Source organism: Anguilla rostrata, chromosome 6, assembly GCF_018555375.3.
Source record: "Anguilla rostrata isolate EN2019 chromosome 6, ASM1855537v3, whole genome shotgun sequence".
Lineage (NCBI taxonomy): Eukaryota > Metazoa > Chordata > Actinopteri > Anguilliformes > Anguillidae > Anguilla > Anguilla rostrata.
In genome coordinates this window covers 28249355-28263419 of record NC_057938.1, presented here as the reverse complement: position 1 = coordinate 28263419, position 14065 = coordinate 28249355, and the positions used below count along the sequence as shown (strand labels likewise).

The window sequence follows — 14065 nt, the reverse complement described above, 5'->3', positions numbered from 1 at the left end:
CTCCGCCACCAGCCTTGTTCATGGCCCCTTTCTAGAATCACTGGAGGACAACACAAGCTGGTCCTTCCACACATCGCTCAGGACCAAAAGGTTAGCTGAACTGTGCTGAACTGAAATGTTTTTTTTCCCATTTAAATGTATGCCATATTTAGTTTCTCTCACTCAGTTTGTTTTAGTAATTGGAGACTCACATTTGCGAAGCTTGGTGGATGGGATTGTGACCACACCAAGCGGCTGTCTGTCGTTTGGGTACCTGTGCAACCCCGGAGCATCTGCTTTGGATCTCCAAAGGGAAGTAATGGGGGCAGCAATCCCAGAGAACCCAGATATTGTGTGCCTTCTTGCCCCCAGCAACAACCTAACTGTCAGGGCGGGGCGCGGGAATGGACCCAAAAGCAGAGTGCCAAAAACACAAAACTCCAAAATGGGGAAAACAAAAGACTTTAATGCAAAGAACGGGGAACAAAGGGAACAGAAAGCCTCGCAGGGTGGTTATGAAAAAACACAAAGAAAACCTCAAAAACGCAGAAAAACAAAAATACAAAAATCCCAAAAAATGCAGAGAACAGAGTAGACAAGGAGCAGGCAGGCTACGAAAGGCAAGGAACACGCACGCAGGTAACAAAGCCACAAACAGGTAACAGAACCACAAACAGGCATACAGGCAGGAACAGAACCGCAAGAATCCAGCGCCTGAGTGAGGGAAGAGGGAGACTTAAATAGAAGCGACGCAGACGAGACACAGGAGGGCACAATGAACAATCAGGCCACAGAGAGGGAAGGGAACACGAGACAATCAGTAACTAATAATGGGATAATGGGAAACAATAAAACAATTAACCGGACACAAAGCAGGGGTGCCGCCATCTGGCGGCCCAACCAGGAATAACAAGGGGGGGAAGACACAGAACCCTGACACTAACAACCAGCAGAACCATTGAGGGAGCTGCAAAAGATTTTAAATTGTTGCTTCAGGCTATACTCTACCACTGGCCAAAGGTACAGTGAATGTAAAAAGTACAATGTAAATCAATATGATAAACTTTCATACTTCTTCATTCTACCATGTGAGATTCCTTGTCCATATCATCCAGAGTGTCAATTGAAATAAGCAGATAATGCAACCAGAGGTGCAGAAATTAAGCATAATTACATTGTGGCTAAACAGCACATCGCATAGATGGATCATTTTGATAATTTTCATACAGGCATTTGTGCTGGACTTTCCACCCCGGTTAACGGTTGACTGGAGCCACCAGGAGATGCTGAGGAATGAATTTGTGAGTGTGCCCTACAAAGAAATTGTAGGGTACTTTCCCACAAAGGCACTAGATCAGTGGAGCAAGGCTGGGGTATGAAAAGTTATTTGTACTCAAAAATAACAAGGAGAAACTACTTTGGAAATAACTAGGTATATATATATATATATATATATATTGTGGCAGACGGCAGGGAGAGGTGAGGGGAGTGGTAATTGAGGGCAGATACGTTGCCGCCCGCTGGCTCCACCCCCGAGCCTTATATGGACTTCCTGCCCCAACGAGGCAAGCCTGGGCCTAATTAAGCCATTAAGGGCAGAGGGATAAAAGGGGAAGCGGAGTGCACGAACGGCGCAAAGTACCGTGAGGGAAACGCGTGTTGTGGAGAGTAAGAGAGAGCGAAAAATATCTGTGTGATTACCTGTTTTGACCCGGACTGTTTGACTAACCCCGCTGTGTACCGAACTGTTTTGGCTGAGGACCTGGTTTTTGGATATCCCTGGATTACGGAAAAGGACAACGAGAACGGATTGTGGACTTTGGATTGGTTGCTGAATTTCCCCTTCCCCTCCTTGTGTAAATTTTCCCTAAATAAATCCCCCAATTTTACTCCAGTCGTGTTTCGTGTGATTGTTTGGTTATTGAATTGGTGACGTGGAAACCCCACACCCGTGAGCCTGCCACATATGGTGGAGAATGCGGGCACTACCCAAGCTCAATAACTAAACAGACACGGAGCATAATGGAAGCCTTAGTGAAGCAACTAGTGGAGACCAACATAGCGCAGCAGGCTATGCATCGGGAGTTGCTGGAGGAACAGCGTCAGCAGACCGCTCTCCTGCGAGCTGAACTCAGCCAGCTAACCGCCGCCCATGCTGCCGTGGCTGCAGGCGCAGCAGTCTCCCATCCTAAACCCAGTATGTTTCTGCTGAAACTAACAGAAGCTGATGACATCGAGGCTTACCTCCAAGCCTTTGAGAGGACGGCGGCTAGGGAGAAATGGCCCCAGGCGCAATGGGCCAGCCTGCTAGCACCCTTCCTGTCAGGTGCGGCACAGAAGACCTATCAGGATCTGACGGCTGAACAGGCGACGCATTATGAGGGGCTGAAAAAGGAGATCCTGCGCCGGTATGGTTACACACTGATCGGCCGGGCGCAACGGTTCCATGATTGGACGTATGATGCCACAGCGTCCCCCCGATCACAAATGCATGATCTGATTAGGCTGACCAAGAGCTGGCTAACGGCGGAACCACTGACGACCACGCCCCTCGAGAAAGTGGTCATAGATAAATTTCTACGCTCTCTCCCATTTGAAGCTAAGAAGTTGGCAAGCCAAGCTAACCCACAGAGCGCGGATCAGCTGGTGGAACTGGTGGAAGGTCAACAGGTGGCTTTGGAGGTCCTGCGCAGCGGACGACCACTGAAGGCGGAACCCTCCGCTCGCCCGAAAGAGCGGAAAAGGACGGAGGACCATGCCTGGACCACGACCAGGGACGGAGGGACCCCGATGGTCAGCTCCCCGAGACGACGCCCCTTCCTGAACACAGACGGCAGGAAGTGCTACGAGTGTGGTGAGCCGGGACACATCGCCTGGAGCTGTCCAAACCGTGATGTCCAGATGCCTTCGGCCTCAGCCAGTGAGGTAGCCACCGGACGTCCCTGCGGGTTGCTGATGACATGCTGGGCGGAGGAAAGTAGTCCTACCCCTGTTACCCCGGTAAGGGCCAATGGAAAGGACACCACAGCACTTTTGGACTCCGGGAGTATGGTGACCCTGATCTGCCCCGACTACGCCCAGTCCCTGAACCCGACTGACACCGTGGCCATCACATGTATACACGGTGAAACTAAGAACTACCCTACCACACTCCTCCACCTACAGACCACAAAGGGACAACACACGGGACCAGCGGGAGTCGTCCCAAACCTGCCGGTCCTTATCGGGAGAGATTCCCCGATGTTCCGTCCACTGTGGGCCAGTATGTCCGGAGACGTGGGGAGACGAGGGAACCAAAAGGGAGGAGGAAGCCGGAGAGGCGGGAGGGACACCAGAAGGGGTGATAGCCAGATGTGTGGATTCCAGGAAGTGGACCCCCAGGCGTCAACAGAACCCCTCTCGGAGGACGATGCAGATGATGCAAGACTGGAGGAGGGTGAGGCGAGTCTGGACAGCATATTCCCAATGGATCACGAGGTGGAACCAGAGCCCGCCTCTCTAATGGGCCGGTTTGGGACGGCCCAGTTGGAGGATTCCAACCTGGCCAGCGCTCTCCAGCAGGTGACAGTGGTGGATGGAAAGCCTATCGAGGGGGTAAGTCAGATCACATACCCTCATTTTTCGATAAAGAAGAAATTGTTGTATCAGGTGGTGAAGAAAAACGACGAATGTTTGGAATTGTTGTTGGTGCCCCGACCCTTTGTACAAACTGTCCTGCAGTTGGCGCACTCCCACCTTCTTGGGGCCCACCTAGGGGTGGAGAAGACCTTAGACCGGATCAAGGCACGATTTTACTGGCCTGGTGTGAAAAGGGCAGTGGAAGATTACTGCCGCAGTTGCCCGGAGTGCCAACAGGTGGCACCAAAACCACACTTTCGTAGCCCCTTAATTCCCCTACCCATCCTTTCAGTCCCTTTCAGCAGGATCGCAATGGACCTGATAGGACCTCTACCCAAGAGCAGCCGAGGTCACCAATACATCCTGGTGATTTTGGATTATGCCACCAGGTACCCAGAAGCCATCCCCCTGCGCACCATGGCTACCAAGGGAATCGCACGGGAGCTAGTCATGCTGTTCTCCCGAGTCGGCATCCCAGACGAGATATTAACCGACCAGGGAACCCCGTTCATGTCGCGAATCATGAAGGATCTCTGCAAGCTAATGAAAATAACCCAGTTGCGCACCTCAGTGTACCACCCGCAGACCGATGGATTGGTGGAAAGATTCAATCGAACCCTAAAGCAGATGCTGAAGAAGGTGATGGAGGCGGACGGGAGGAATTGGGACCAGCTACTACCCTACCTGATGTTCTCGATCCGAGAAGTGCCCCAAGCTTCAACAGGTTTCTCTCCCTTTGAACTCCTGTACGGGAGACGACCCCGAGGACTACTGGACGTGGCTAAAGAAGCCTGGGAACAGCAACCGTCGCCCCATCGAACCATGGTGGAACACGTGGAAGACATGAGAGACCGGATGGCAACCCTGTGGCCCTGGTACGAGAACACATGCAGGAGGCACAGGAGGCCCAAGCGCGGGTGTACAACAGAGGGGCGCAACGAAGAGACTTCCAGCCAGGCGACAAAGTGTTGGTGTTGGTCCCCACCACAGAATGTAAGTTTTGGCCCGATGGAACGGGCCATATGAGGTCCTTGAGAAGGTGGGTGAAGTTAATTATAGGGTCAGACAGCCAGGGGTAGGCATCTGACCCAGATTTACCATGTGAATTTGTTGAAAAAATGGAATGCACGTGAGGTACTATACTCTATTCCCCGAAGAAGGCTACTACAGAGACCAAGCCTGTGGAGGTGCCACTGGGGAGCAGCTGAGCCAAGCACAGAAGCAAGAGCTGAGGGAGTTGGTCGGCCAGAACCAGGATGTGTTCTCCAGTGAACCGGGACACACCGATCTGGTACAGCACCGCATCATCACTGAACCTGGGAAAAAGGTGAAATTGAGACCCTACCGCATACCAGAAGCGAGGAGAGACGCCATAAGGGAAGAGGTAAAAATGATGTTGGAAGCAGGAATCATCGAAGAGTCGAATAGTGAGTGGTGCAGCCCATAGTGTTGGTGCCGAAACCAGACGGCACCATTCGCTTCTGCAATGATTTTAGAAAATTAAATGAAATCTCAAAGTTCGATGCCTACCCGATGCCCCGAATTGATGAACTAATAGAACGGCTGGGGACCGCCCGGTTTATCAGCACGCTTGACCTGACAAAGGGTTATTGGCAGGTGTCCTTAGCTCCCGAGGCGCGGGAGAAAACTGCTTTGCCACCCCTGACGGGCTGTTCCACTACAGGAAGCTGCCCTTTGGATTGCACGGGGCCCCACCCACCTTCCAGAGGTTGATGGACCAGGTTCTCCGTCCCCATCGTGAGTATGCCGCGGCCTACCTTGACGATATTGTAATCCACGGGAACGAGTGGGAGATCCACCTAAACCAGGTGAATGCAGTTTTACAGGCCTTAAGGGGGGCGGGGCTAACAGCTAACCCAAAAAAATGTCGACTCGGCCTACGGGAGGCTGAGTACCTGGGGTACACGATCGGGAGGGGATGTGTAAAACCCCAGGTGAAGAAAGTGGAGGCGATTCGGGACTGGCCACGCCCCCGCACCAAGAAGCAAGTACGCACGTTTGTGGGGTTGACGAGCTACTACAGGAGATTTGTGCCCAACTTTGCCTCCCGAGCCAGCCCCCTGACGGATCTGACCAGGAGCCATCTGCCCGCCCAGGTGATATGGACCGAGGAGGCGGAGAAAGCCTTCCAGGACTTAAAGGGAGCACTGTGTTCTGGACCCGTGCTGGTGACTCCAAACTTCTCCAAACCACTGGTGGTGCAGACCGATGCGTCCGAAACAGGGGTGGGGGCCGTCCTATCACAGCTACAAGAAGGTGAGGAACACCCAGTCGTATACATTAGCCGGAAGCTGTTACCACGGGAGCAAAGATATTCCACTGTGGAGAAAGAATGTCTAGCGATCAAGTGGGCCCTAGAAACGCTGAAGTATTACTTATTGGGACGGCACTTCACCCTCGTAACGGACCATGCACCACTGGTTTGGATGTCGCGTAATAAGGACAGTAACGCCCGGGTCACCCGCTGGTTCCTGTCCTTACAGCCCTTTGCGTTCTCTGTCATCCACAGATCAGGTGCAGCCCATGGAAATGCCGATGCCCTCTCCAGGAGGGATGCTCTAGGGAGCTGGACCGCCCCTCCCTCCCGGTTGGAGCTGAAGGGGGGGGTGTGTGGCAGACGGCAGGGAGAGGTGAGGGGAGTGGTAATTGAGGGCAGATACGTTGCCGCCCGCTGGCTCCACCCCCGAGCCTTATATGGACTTCCTGCCCCAACGAGGCAAGCCTGGGCCTAATTAAGCCATTAAGGGCAGAGGGATAAAAGGGGAAGCGGAGTGCACGAACGGCGCAAAGTACCGTGAGGGAAACGCGTGTTGTGGAGAGTAAGAGAGAGCGAAAAATATCTGTGTGATTACCTGTTTTGACCCGGACTGTTTGACTAACCCCGCTGTGTACCGAACTGTTTTGGCTGAGGACCTGGTTTTTGGATATCCCTGGATTACGGAAAAGGACAACGAGAACGGATTGTGGACTTTGGATTGGTTGCTGAATTTCCCCTTCCCCTCCTTGTGTAAATTTTCCCTAATAAATCCCCCAATTTCACTCCAGTCGTGTTTCGTGTGATTGTTTGGTTATTGAATTGGTGACGTGGAAACCCCACACCCGTGAGCCTGCCACAATATATATATATATATATATATAATGCTAAATGTGACATACTGCAATTTGTTGCATCTGACTTTTTTAAACAGGTCCATCTGAATGACAATGTTGGCATGCCCATGTTAGCAGAAATCATGGTGCTATGCCTACATGCAGCTCTATGTTCCCTCTACCAATGGGCCAACCCTACAAACCCCACCTCCAGCCCCGCCTAATCGCTTCATTTCAACCCTAGTGGTGAAGGGTGAAGTTAAAATTCCTGCAGGAAAAGACACCATGCAGTGGGCAGAGGTTCATAAGGGCAGAGTCAGAAGGACAGAGGCAGATGTCCAGTTTCAGGAATTTCGCAGGGTAAGTTTTTTGTTTTCTTTTAAAGAGTAACTTTTCTTATTTATCAAGGATTTATATTATGTCCATTAAAAAATATACTGTAGAACTCATTGACTTATACCATCAATACATGTGTATAATTATAGGGTATTGGTGGCAGTGTTTGCCATGTACTTGGCACTGCGATCATAATCGATCCCAAGGTGATCAGGGTGCAGCAGAGGTGTAGGGAGACATCAGAGCGAGGAGGACAGGACAAGAAGGAGAGAGCAAGGAGAAAGGCAAGGGTCAAAAACAGAACCCAGGGAAACAAGCAAAATTCTCAGGGAAAACATGCTGTTAAAGGGTGTGCTAAGGTAGTTCATATAGTCTGCACAAAGAAAAATGAATTGAGACTCAAGAACAGAAAAGCAAATGAAATGGGAAAAGCATTGTGTGGAGTGGAAGTAGAATTTGGGCGTGGGCTAGAATACCAAGAGGGGGTTGTGCTTGGACAGCAAATTACATTTGCAGTGAATGAGGGAGCAGGGATCAAGTGAAAGAGAGGATGTGACAATGTTTTATGGAGTGTGTGAAGAAGGGCATAGTGGAGAAGTGGGAAAATTTAAAAAAATAAACCAACGGTCGAAGTTATGTGGTGGAAGCAAACAAGCAGTCAAACATCGCATATTTAAAGGAAAAAAAATGCACAAATTGGATATTTTTGAAATTGGAAATGCCATTCATGTAGTTAAAACAAAAAACAGCAGGGTTTTATTTAATAAAAAATTTTGGACAGAGGTGGCAAAAACTCTACAATGGCCCTACAAGCGCCCCTGTGCATCAAGTCGAAGCATTAAACTACTACGTCAAATTTGGTTCAGCAATAAAGGGAACATAAAGACCTTAGTCTATTCAATGGAACAAAACACACAGAGTAAGACTCATTTTGAAGAGAGATAGACACAGATAATAAACTATAATCATGATGCAAATGTTATCCAAAAAACAAAGGAAGTCAGAAATGAAAAGCAAAAACGAAAAATTATACCAAAACAATATGGGGAAGATTGGATTACAGAACTACCAATAAAAGTTTCAAAATATTTTTGTGTTTGCAAATCCCCAAACAAGAGCAAAAGGCCAATGCTAGCCTGTGATATCTGTGGAAACTGGTATCATTTCCAATGTGTGGGCATATCAGATAGTGATAGTCAGATGAACTTTGATTCTATTGGGTTCATTTGTAGCTCTAATGCCTGTAAAATCCAGTTAGAGCCAATGAAGACAGGTTATATGTTAAGAAGGGGGGGGGGTGTAATTTGTTAACCAATCTGAAAAATGGTAATGCTGAAATACAAATAGAAATTGCAAATACCAAAAATACTATTAATAAACCAATAGGACAAACACAGGAACCACAGAAAGATTTCATATTACTGGATGATATAAAAACAGTCCAACAAGAACTACAGGTAATAAACAAGGTTGAAACAACACAACTGGAGGAAAACGCATTTGATTGTATGGATGCGCAGAGCAACAAGAATAATATTAATATAGTAAATAATGAAGCTGAAGATCAAGAACTATTAATTAGTGAGGAATATATGAAATGTGTTTTGTCTAATGAGGCAACAATTGGAGAATTCCATATTTCTGTTCCTGATGACACCTATTTCAAAATACCTTCTGAGTACTGGACAAAATTACTGAATATGAGAAATGGGCGATATTTTAAAAAGTATTCATGGCAGTCAATATTTGTGAGTAAGATAAATAAATCAAATCCATATTGCACCATTGTCTTTAAGAGCCATTCATTTTGCACAGCCAAGATAAGGAGGAAAAAAGCACCATATCTAACAATAAAAGGCTATTGTTCCCAAAATCATGTGGGATGCAAGAGACTGTAACTGCATATGATGCAGAGGAGCCAATATTTGGCGTGTATTACACAGGGCAGATATTACATGCTGGCAACACACTGAAAGCAAGGCCAAGGCCTTTCAGGGCTCCTAGGAGGGTAGCAATAGCTGCAGCTATGGAAAATAGCTCAGCGTATAAATTATATAATGACCGGCTAGGCACTGCTGATCTGAAATCCTTGGCTGCACAGAATAGGACTGGTATAGGGACAGATACCGCAGTCTTCCGGAAAATCAAATCTGAGCAACATCTGAAAACTTTCTTGGATATTGATGAAATGAAGGCACTCAAACTTTTGAAAGAAAAATTAGAACATGAAGATTTGAATAACTGTCACTTAAAATGATTTGTCCACCTCATTCAGCTATCACCGCTTAACGTAGTCTGTTTTACAGAGGGAGGTATACATTTATGGCTGAGATGTCCCAGAGCACTCCAGTATTTTGGGATGCAACTGGTGGTATCATTAAATCAAAAATCAATAAAAAACGCATTTTATTCTATGAAATTATAGTTTGTACACCAGCAGTACCACACTTATCAGCTCCTGTTGCATGTATGGTAACTGATGAGCATACTCAAAGTTCTGTAGAACGTTTCTTATGTACAATCAGAAACCAGGAGCGGAAATTGTTTCAAAGTAACACATTACCAGTCCAAATGACTAGTGATAGGTCCCTTGTACTTTTGCAGGCATCTATGCAAGTCTTTAACAACGATAATATGGACACATATCTCCAGCGTTGTTGGAGGATCGTAACGGGAAGTGCTACACAGAAAGATTTAAGTTTCTGAATAATTCGCTCTTGCAAAAGTCACCTAATGCGACAAGCAAGTGATTTATGTAAGAAACAATACAGTGGAAAAGATGACCGGTATAAAGTTGGAATGTACATATTCAGCCTTCTTGTTAATTCCAACACTCTTGAGGATATGCGTGCAATAATATATGATGTTTGTGTTATTTTGGGTAACAGAGGTCATTCTTTCATAATATCAGAGAGCATCAGTAAACTTAAAACAAGAGTAATGAAAATAAGCAGCAGTAAGTATAAAGAGCTGAACTCCCCAATTGAACAAAACTTTGATGCATTACCTGATATGACAAAATCACCATTCTCAAAATACTTTGACAGTGTTTGGGCTGAGTCAAAAATTCAGTCAAGAACACTGAAAATATGGATTTAAATGGGAAAAATCATTACTTTGGACCTATTCTATTGGATAAACTTTTAAAAAATTTCCTCCCAGTAATTGCAATCTGGTCAGATCTGCTTTCAGGAAATTTGTCACGGTTTTCAAGTTCATATGAAGATAAGACACCACATGTTAACAAAACCACTTCAATTTCAGAGGTCACCTTCAAGAATACAAAAACATTATTCTTAAACAACAAAAAACACAGGCTTGATGAATGCATAGAGAAGCTATACAATTGTATAGAGCCAGAGAACGGGAATTCTGTGAGAAAATAAAAATAAAAACAAGAAAAAGGAGACATTTTTTTAAAGAGCCAGAAGAAGCCTGGGATAAAAAGAAAAAAGTCCCAAAACACCTTCGAAGGTCTTTCCAGAAGCCACCGCAGAAAAAAAACAAAATGTTTTACCTCAATACGCGGACCAAAGAATTGGAAACATCTAACGCTTTACTGTCTAAAATATGCAAATTTTCTAATAAGTCCTCAATCTGTTGATTTAACTCCTCAATGCAAAGCTTCCTGAATCTTAAATCAATACAGTTCTGCTTGAATACAATAGGTCCACAATACATGACAAGAATTCCACAGAAATTTTATTAAATGCTACGCCATGCTGTCCAAAACCCTGGTTATTCATTTTCACCCAATGAAATTCATCTTGTTTTGATAGAGCTAAATTCCTGCATTCAGTCACTGCCATTCAACAACCAAAATGACCCATTAGATTTAATTTATCCATTCATGGAATGGGTACATTAACTGAACATAAATTCAGCAGTTGAGGTCATGTATATTGGCAAGCGTGAATCATGCCAGACTACTGAAAATATTTTCCAGGATTTACACAGCACTTCTGTTTTTAATATTCCCATACTGACGACACAAAGTTATTTGAGTGACCTTTTTTTGAAAACACTAAATACAGAAGCAAACAAGCAATGCACAGGATGTCAAAAACAGCTGTTCAGAGAAAGTATATGGGTAACTCCTCCTGACATTATGGTGCTTCATGTTTCTCGTGCCTGTGAAGATGGGGTATCACTGCTGCGAACACCCGTTTTTCCATCTGAGGTGATTGACATTCCTGTTGTAGGAAGCAGAGATACAGCCTAAAGTCTATAATATGCCATGCAGGAAGATCCTCTTTAATTGGCCATTACTGGTCTGTTCTTATCACAGACAGAGCAAAAATATGTGCCAATGATAAATACATACACTTTGCTAACAGTAAGGAAGACACCACTGCAGTCATATTTTTTATGGAAAAAGAAGGAAGTGTAATGGAAAATATAAAGGCAGACATCAAAATATCACCTCGATCGCAAAACGACTTTATCATACATTCCCCTTTGAGTCCTGATATGATTGAGTCCAGCCATATGAAAAATGAAACTATCCATATCCTACAGTTTCTTACAGACACCAGTGCTATAACAGAATGTCTTGGAAGATTAATTTTGGCTCATCAGCGAACAAATTGCCAACAGTTTAAGCGTACCATATCCAAACTGAATAAAATCAATTTGTGTCAGTCTTCAAGTGCCTTTGAGAACCCAATGCAATATAGGAATGTACTTACCATCATAAATTTAACATCACCTTTTCTTGCAAATGATTTACTGCATTTACATATCCTGTATTCTTTTGAATGCAGCAAATGCAATAATAGTTTAATGCATAGCCAAAATGAAAAAATTACTGTACTTACACCAAATGGAAGTTCTAAAAAAGCTATTGAAAAATCAATACTGTGTCATGATTCAGTTCCTAAAAAACATGCCTGTACAATTTGTAGACATGAAGGCAACCTTGAATTGAAAAGGGTGCATAAAAAGCATTTACCAAAAACTATGCTTGTGCTTGCAAAATGGTCTGAAAATGAAATTGATGAACGATTTACCATGTCCTCAATTTATAACCAAAAATTATATGAACTTAGAAATATTATGTATTTTGCAAGCCAAAAGCCCTTGGTGCAAACTTGGTAACTTGTAACTTGGTGCAAATTGAAAAATGGAAAGTGGTATAATAAAATGATAATAAACAATGATTTAAGGACATTAAAAAAGATAAATTCAGACTTATCCAAATCTGATTTTTTTCTTGCAGCATATGAGGTAGAATCATGTGAAAAGCTACATGATATCAAAATTTTCCAGATAAGTCACACATGCACTGACCAATGTCAGAATGAATTTCCTTTTAAAATTAATGAATTGCCACAAAATCCAGGTAGGGATATGCCTAATAATACATCACCAGAGGATCTAGATTTAATTAAAAGTGGAAGATGGTTAAGTGACCAAATAATTGATTCATACTTGGACCTCCTGGAAAAAAAACTTTTTTTCAACCTTTGTCAGCCAGAATTTGAATTGTTTATTTTGGGAAAATATAGAGGTTCTCCCAAACATTTCCAAAAGTCAAAGAAACTGGTGGTGCTTTGAAAACATTATAATTCCTTTAAATATCAAATCAACTCATTGGGCTGTGATAATCATTGAAATGCAAAACATAAAAGACAAAGAAAATAATATTACCCTAAAAGTGAAAATTCTTGATTCATTAAAAACATATGAAAATGATATAATTACTGTGCTTTTCTCTCTTCAAAAGTATTTGGTTTTAGAATTGGCATTATTTGGCACAGTTGTGAAATTATCACTAAATTATGAATTCTCCCACAACTGCCCACTTTTTCACAAGAGATGCAAGTTGCTGTGGATTGTTTGTGTGTTTTTTTACAAAAATGTTTTTGTTTGGTAGGAATATTAATTCCTACATTTTTCAACACAGATATGAGGACATATCTGCACTATGAATTAAGTCAACAAGTTTTGCTTTTGTAAGTCACACAAAAAATGTCAAATGTGAAAAATTCTGCTCACTGTTTATAGTTACTGCTTAATGTGAAGGCCAGTTGTACTTCACATCCTGTTACAAGCCCAGGTGTCCAATACTGGCTGTTTCCTGCTATGAAATGTATCATGACCAATGACTATGTGTGTCATATTCTGAGTTCTTAAAGAGATTTTAATGCATTCAAGACTGTTTGACTTGTATGTGCACTTTTAAAAAACTGTATGTATTCAACAGTACTAGCAGAGGATAAGAATACACTATTTGCCGAGAAATTACATGTTCAAACCCCAGCCACATTTTCTATGACGCTTATTTGTTAAAAGTGACACCATATCTGAAGAGTGGAGGGTCCAAGGTACTCAAGACACCCCCATTTAATTGAGACAACATGTCCAGGGGAGGCAGCAGAGCATGTTATCTGTTATACTATCAGAAAGCAATTGGGATTTAATTGAATGGAATTTGCCTATGTACTGCATGTTCAAACCCCAGCCACATTTTCTATGACGCTTATTTGATATAAGTGACACCATATCTGAAGAGTGGAGGGTCCAAGGTATTCAAAACACCCCCATATCATTGAGACAACATGTCCAGGAGCAGCGCGCAGTATATATGTTATGCTATCAAGCAATGGTTTATTGATGAATTGCCATGTACTGATGTTCAACCAGCACATTTTCTATGACGCTTATTGATATATGACACCATATCTGAAGAGTGGTCCAGTTTCAAACCCCCATATCTTGGAACTGTCATGGAGGCGCAGAGCATGTTATCTGTTATAGTATCAGAAAGCAATTTGAACTTAATTGAATGAAATTCGCCTATGGACTGCATGTTCAAACCCCAGCCACATTTTCTATGACGCTTATTTGATATAAGTGACACCATATCTGAAGAGTGGAGGGTCCAAGGTATTCAAGACACCCCCATTTCATTGAGACAACATGTCCAGGGGAGGCAGCAGAGCATGTTATCTGTTATGCTATCAGAAAGCAATTGGGATTTAATTGAATGAAATTTGCCTATGTATTACATTTTCAAACC

At 44.0% G+C, this 14065-nt stretch overlaps 1 protein-coding gene across 1 annotated transcript; it reads left to right on the top strand.

Annotated features, from left to right (window-relative positions):
* The first annotated feature begins 2139 nt into the window (after nt 1-2139).
* LOC135256967 (uncharacterized) lies at nt 2140-6626 on the top strand. The gene is made up of 2 exons (XM_064339292.1): nt 2140-4431; nt 6219-6626. The coding sequence occupies exons 1-2, from the start codon at nt 2179-2181 to the stop codon at nt 6348-6350; spliced, it is 2385 nt and encodes a 794-aa protein (XP_064195362.1). The 5' UTR covers nt 2140-2178; the 3' UTR covers nt 6351-6626.
* The last annotated feature ends 7439 nt before the right edge of the window (nt 6627-14065 follow it).

What these genes read in the sequence shown, in the direction of transcription:
- LOC135256967 (XM_064339292.1), top strand. Translation starts at nt 2,179, where the DNA reads ATGTTTCTGCTGAAACTAACAGAAGCTGATGACATCGAGGCTTACCTC. An exon ending in ATCGAACCATGGTGGAACAC is followed by an intron (nt 4,432 to 6,218) that starts GTGGAAGACATG and finishes TTGGAGCTGAAG; the next exon opens with GGGGGGGTGTGTGGCAGACG.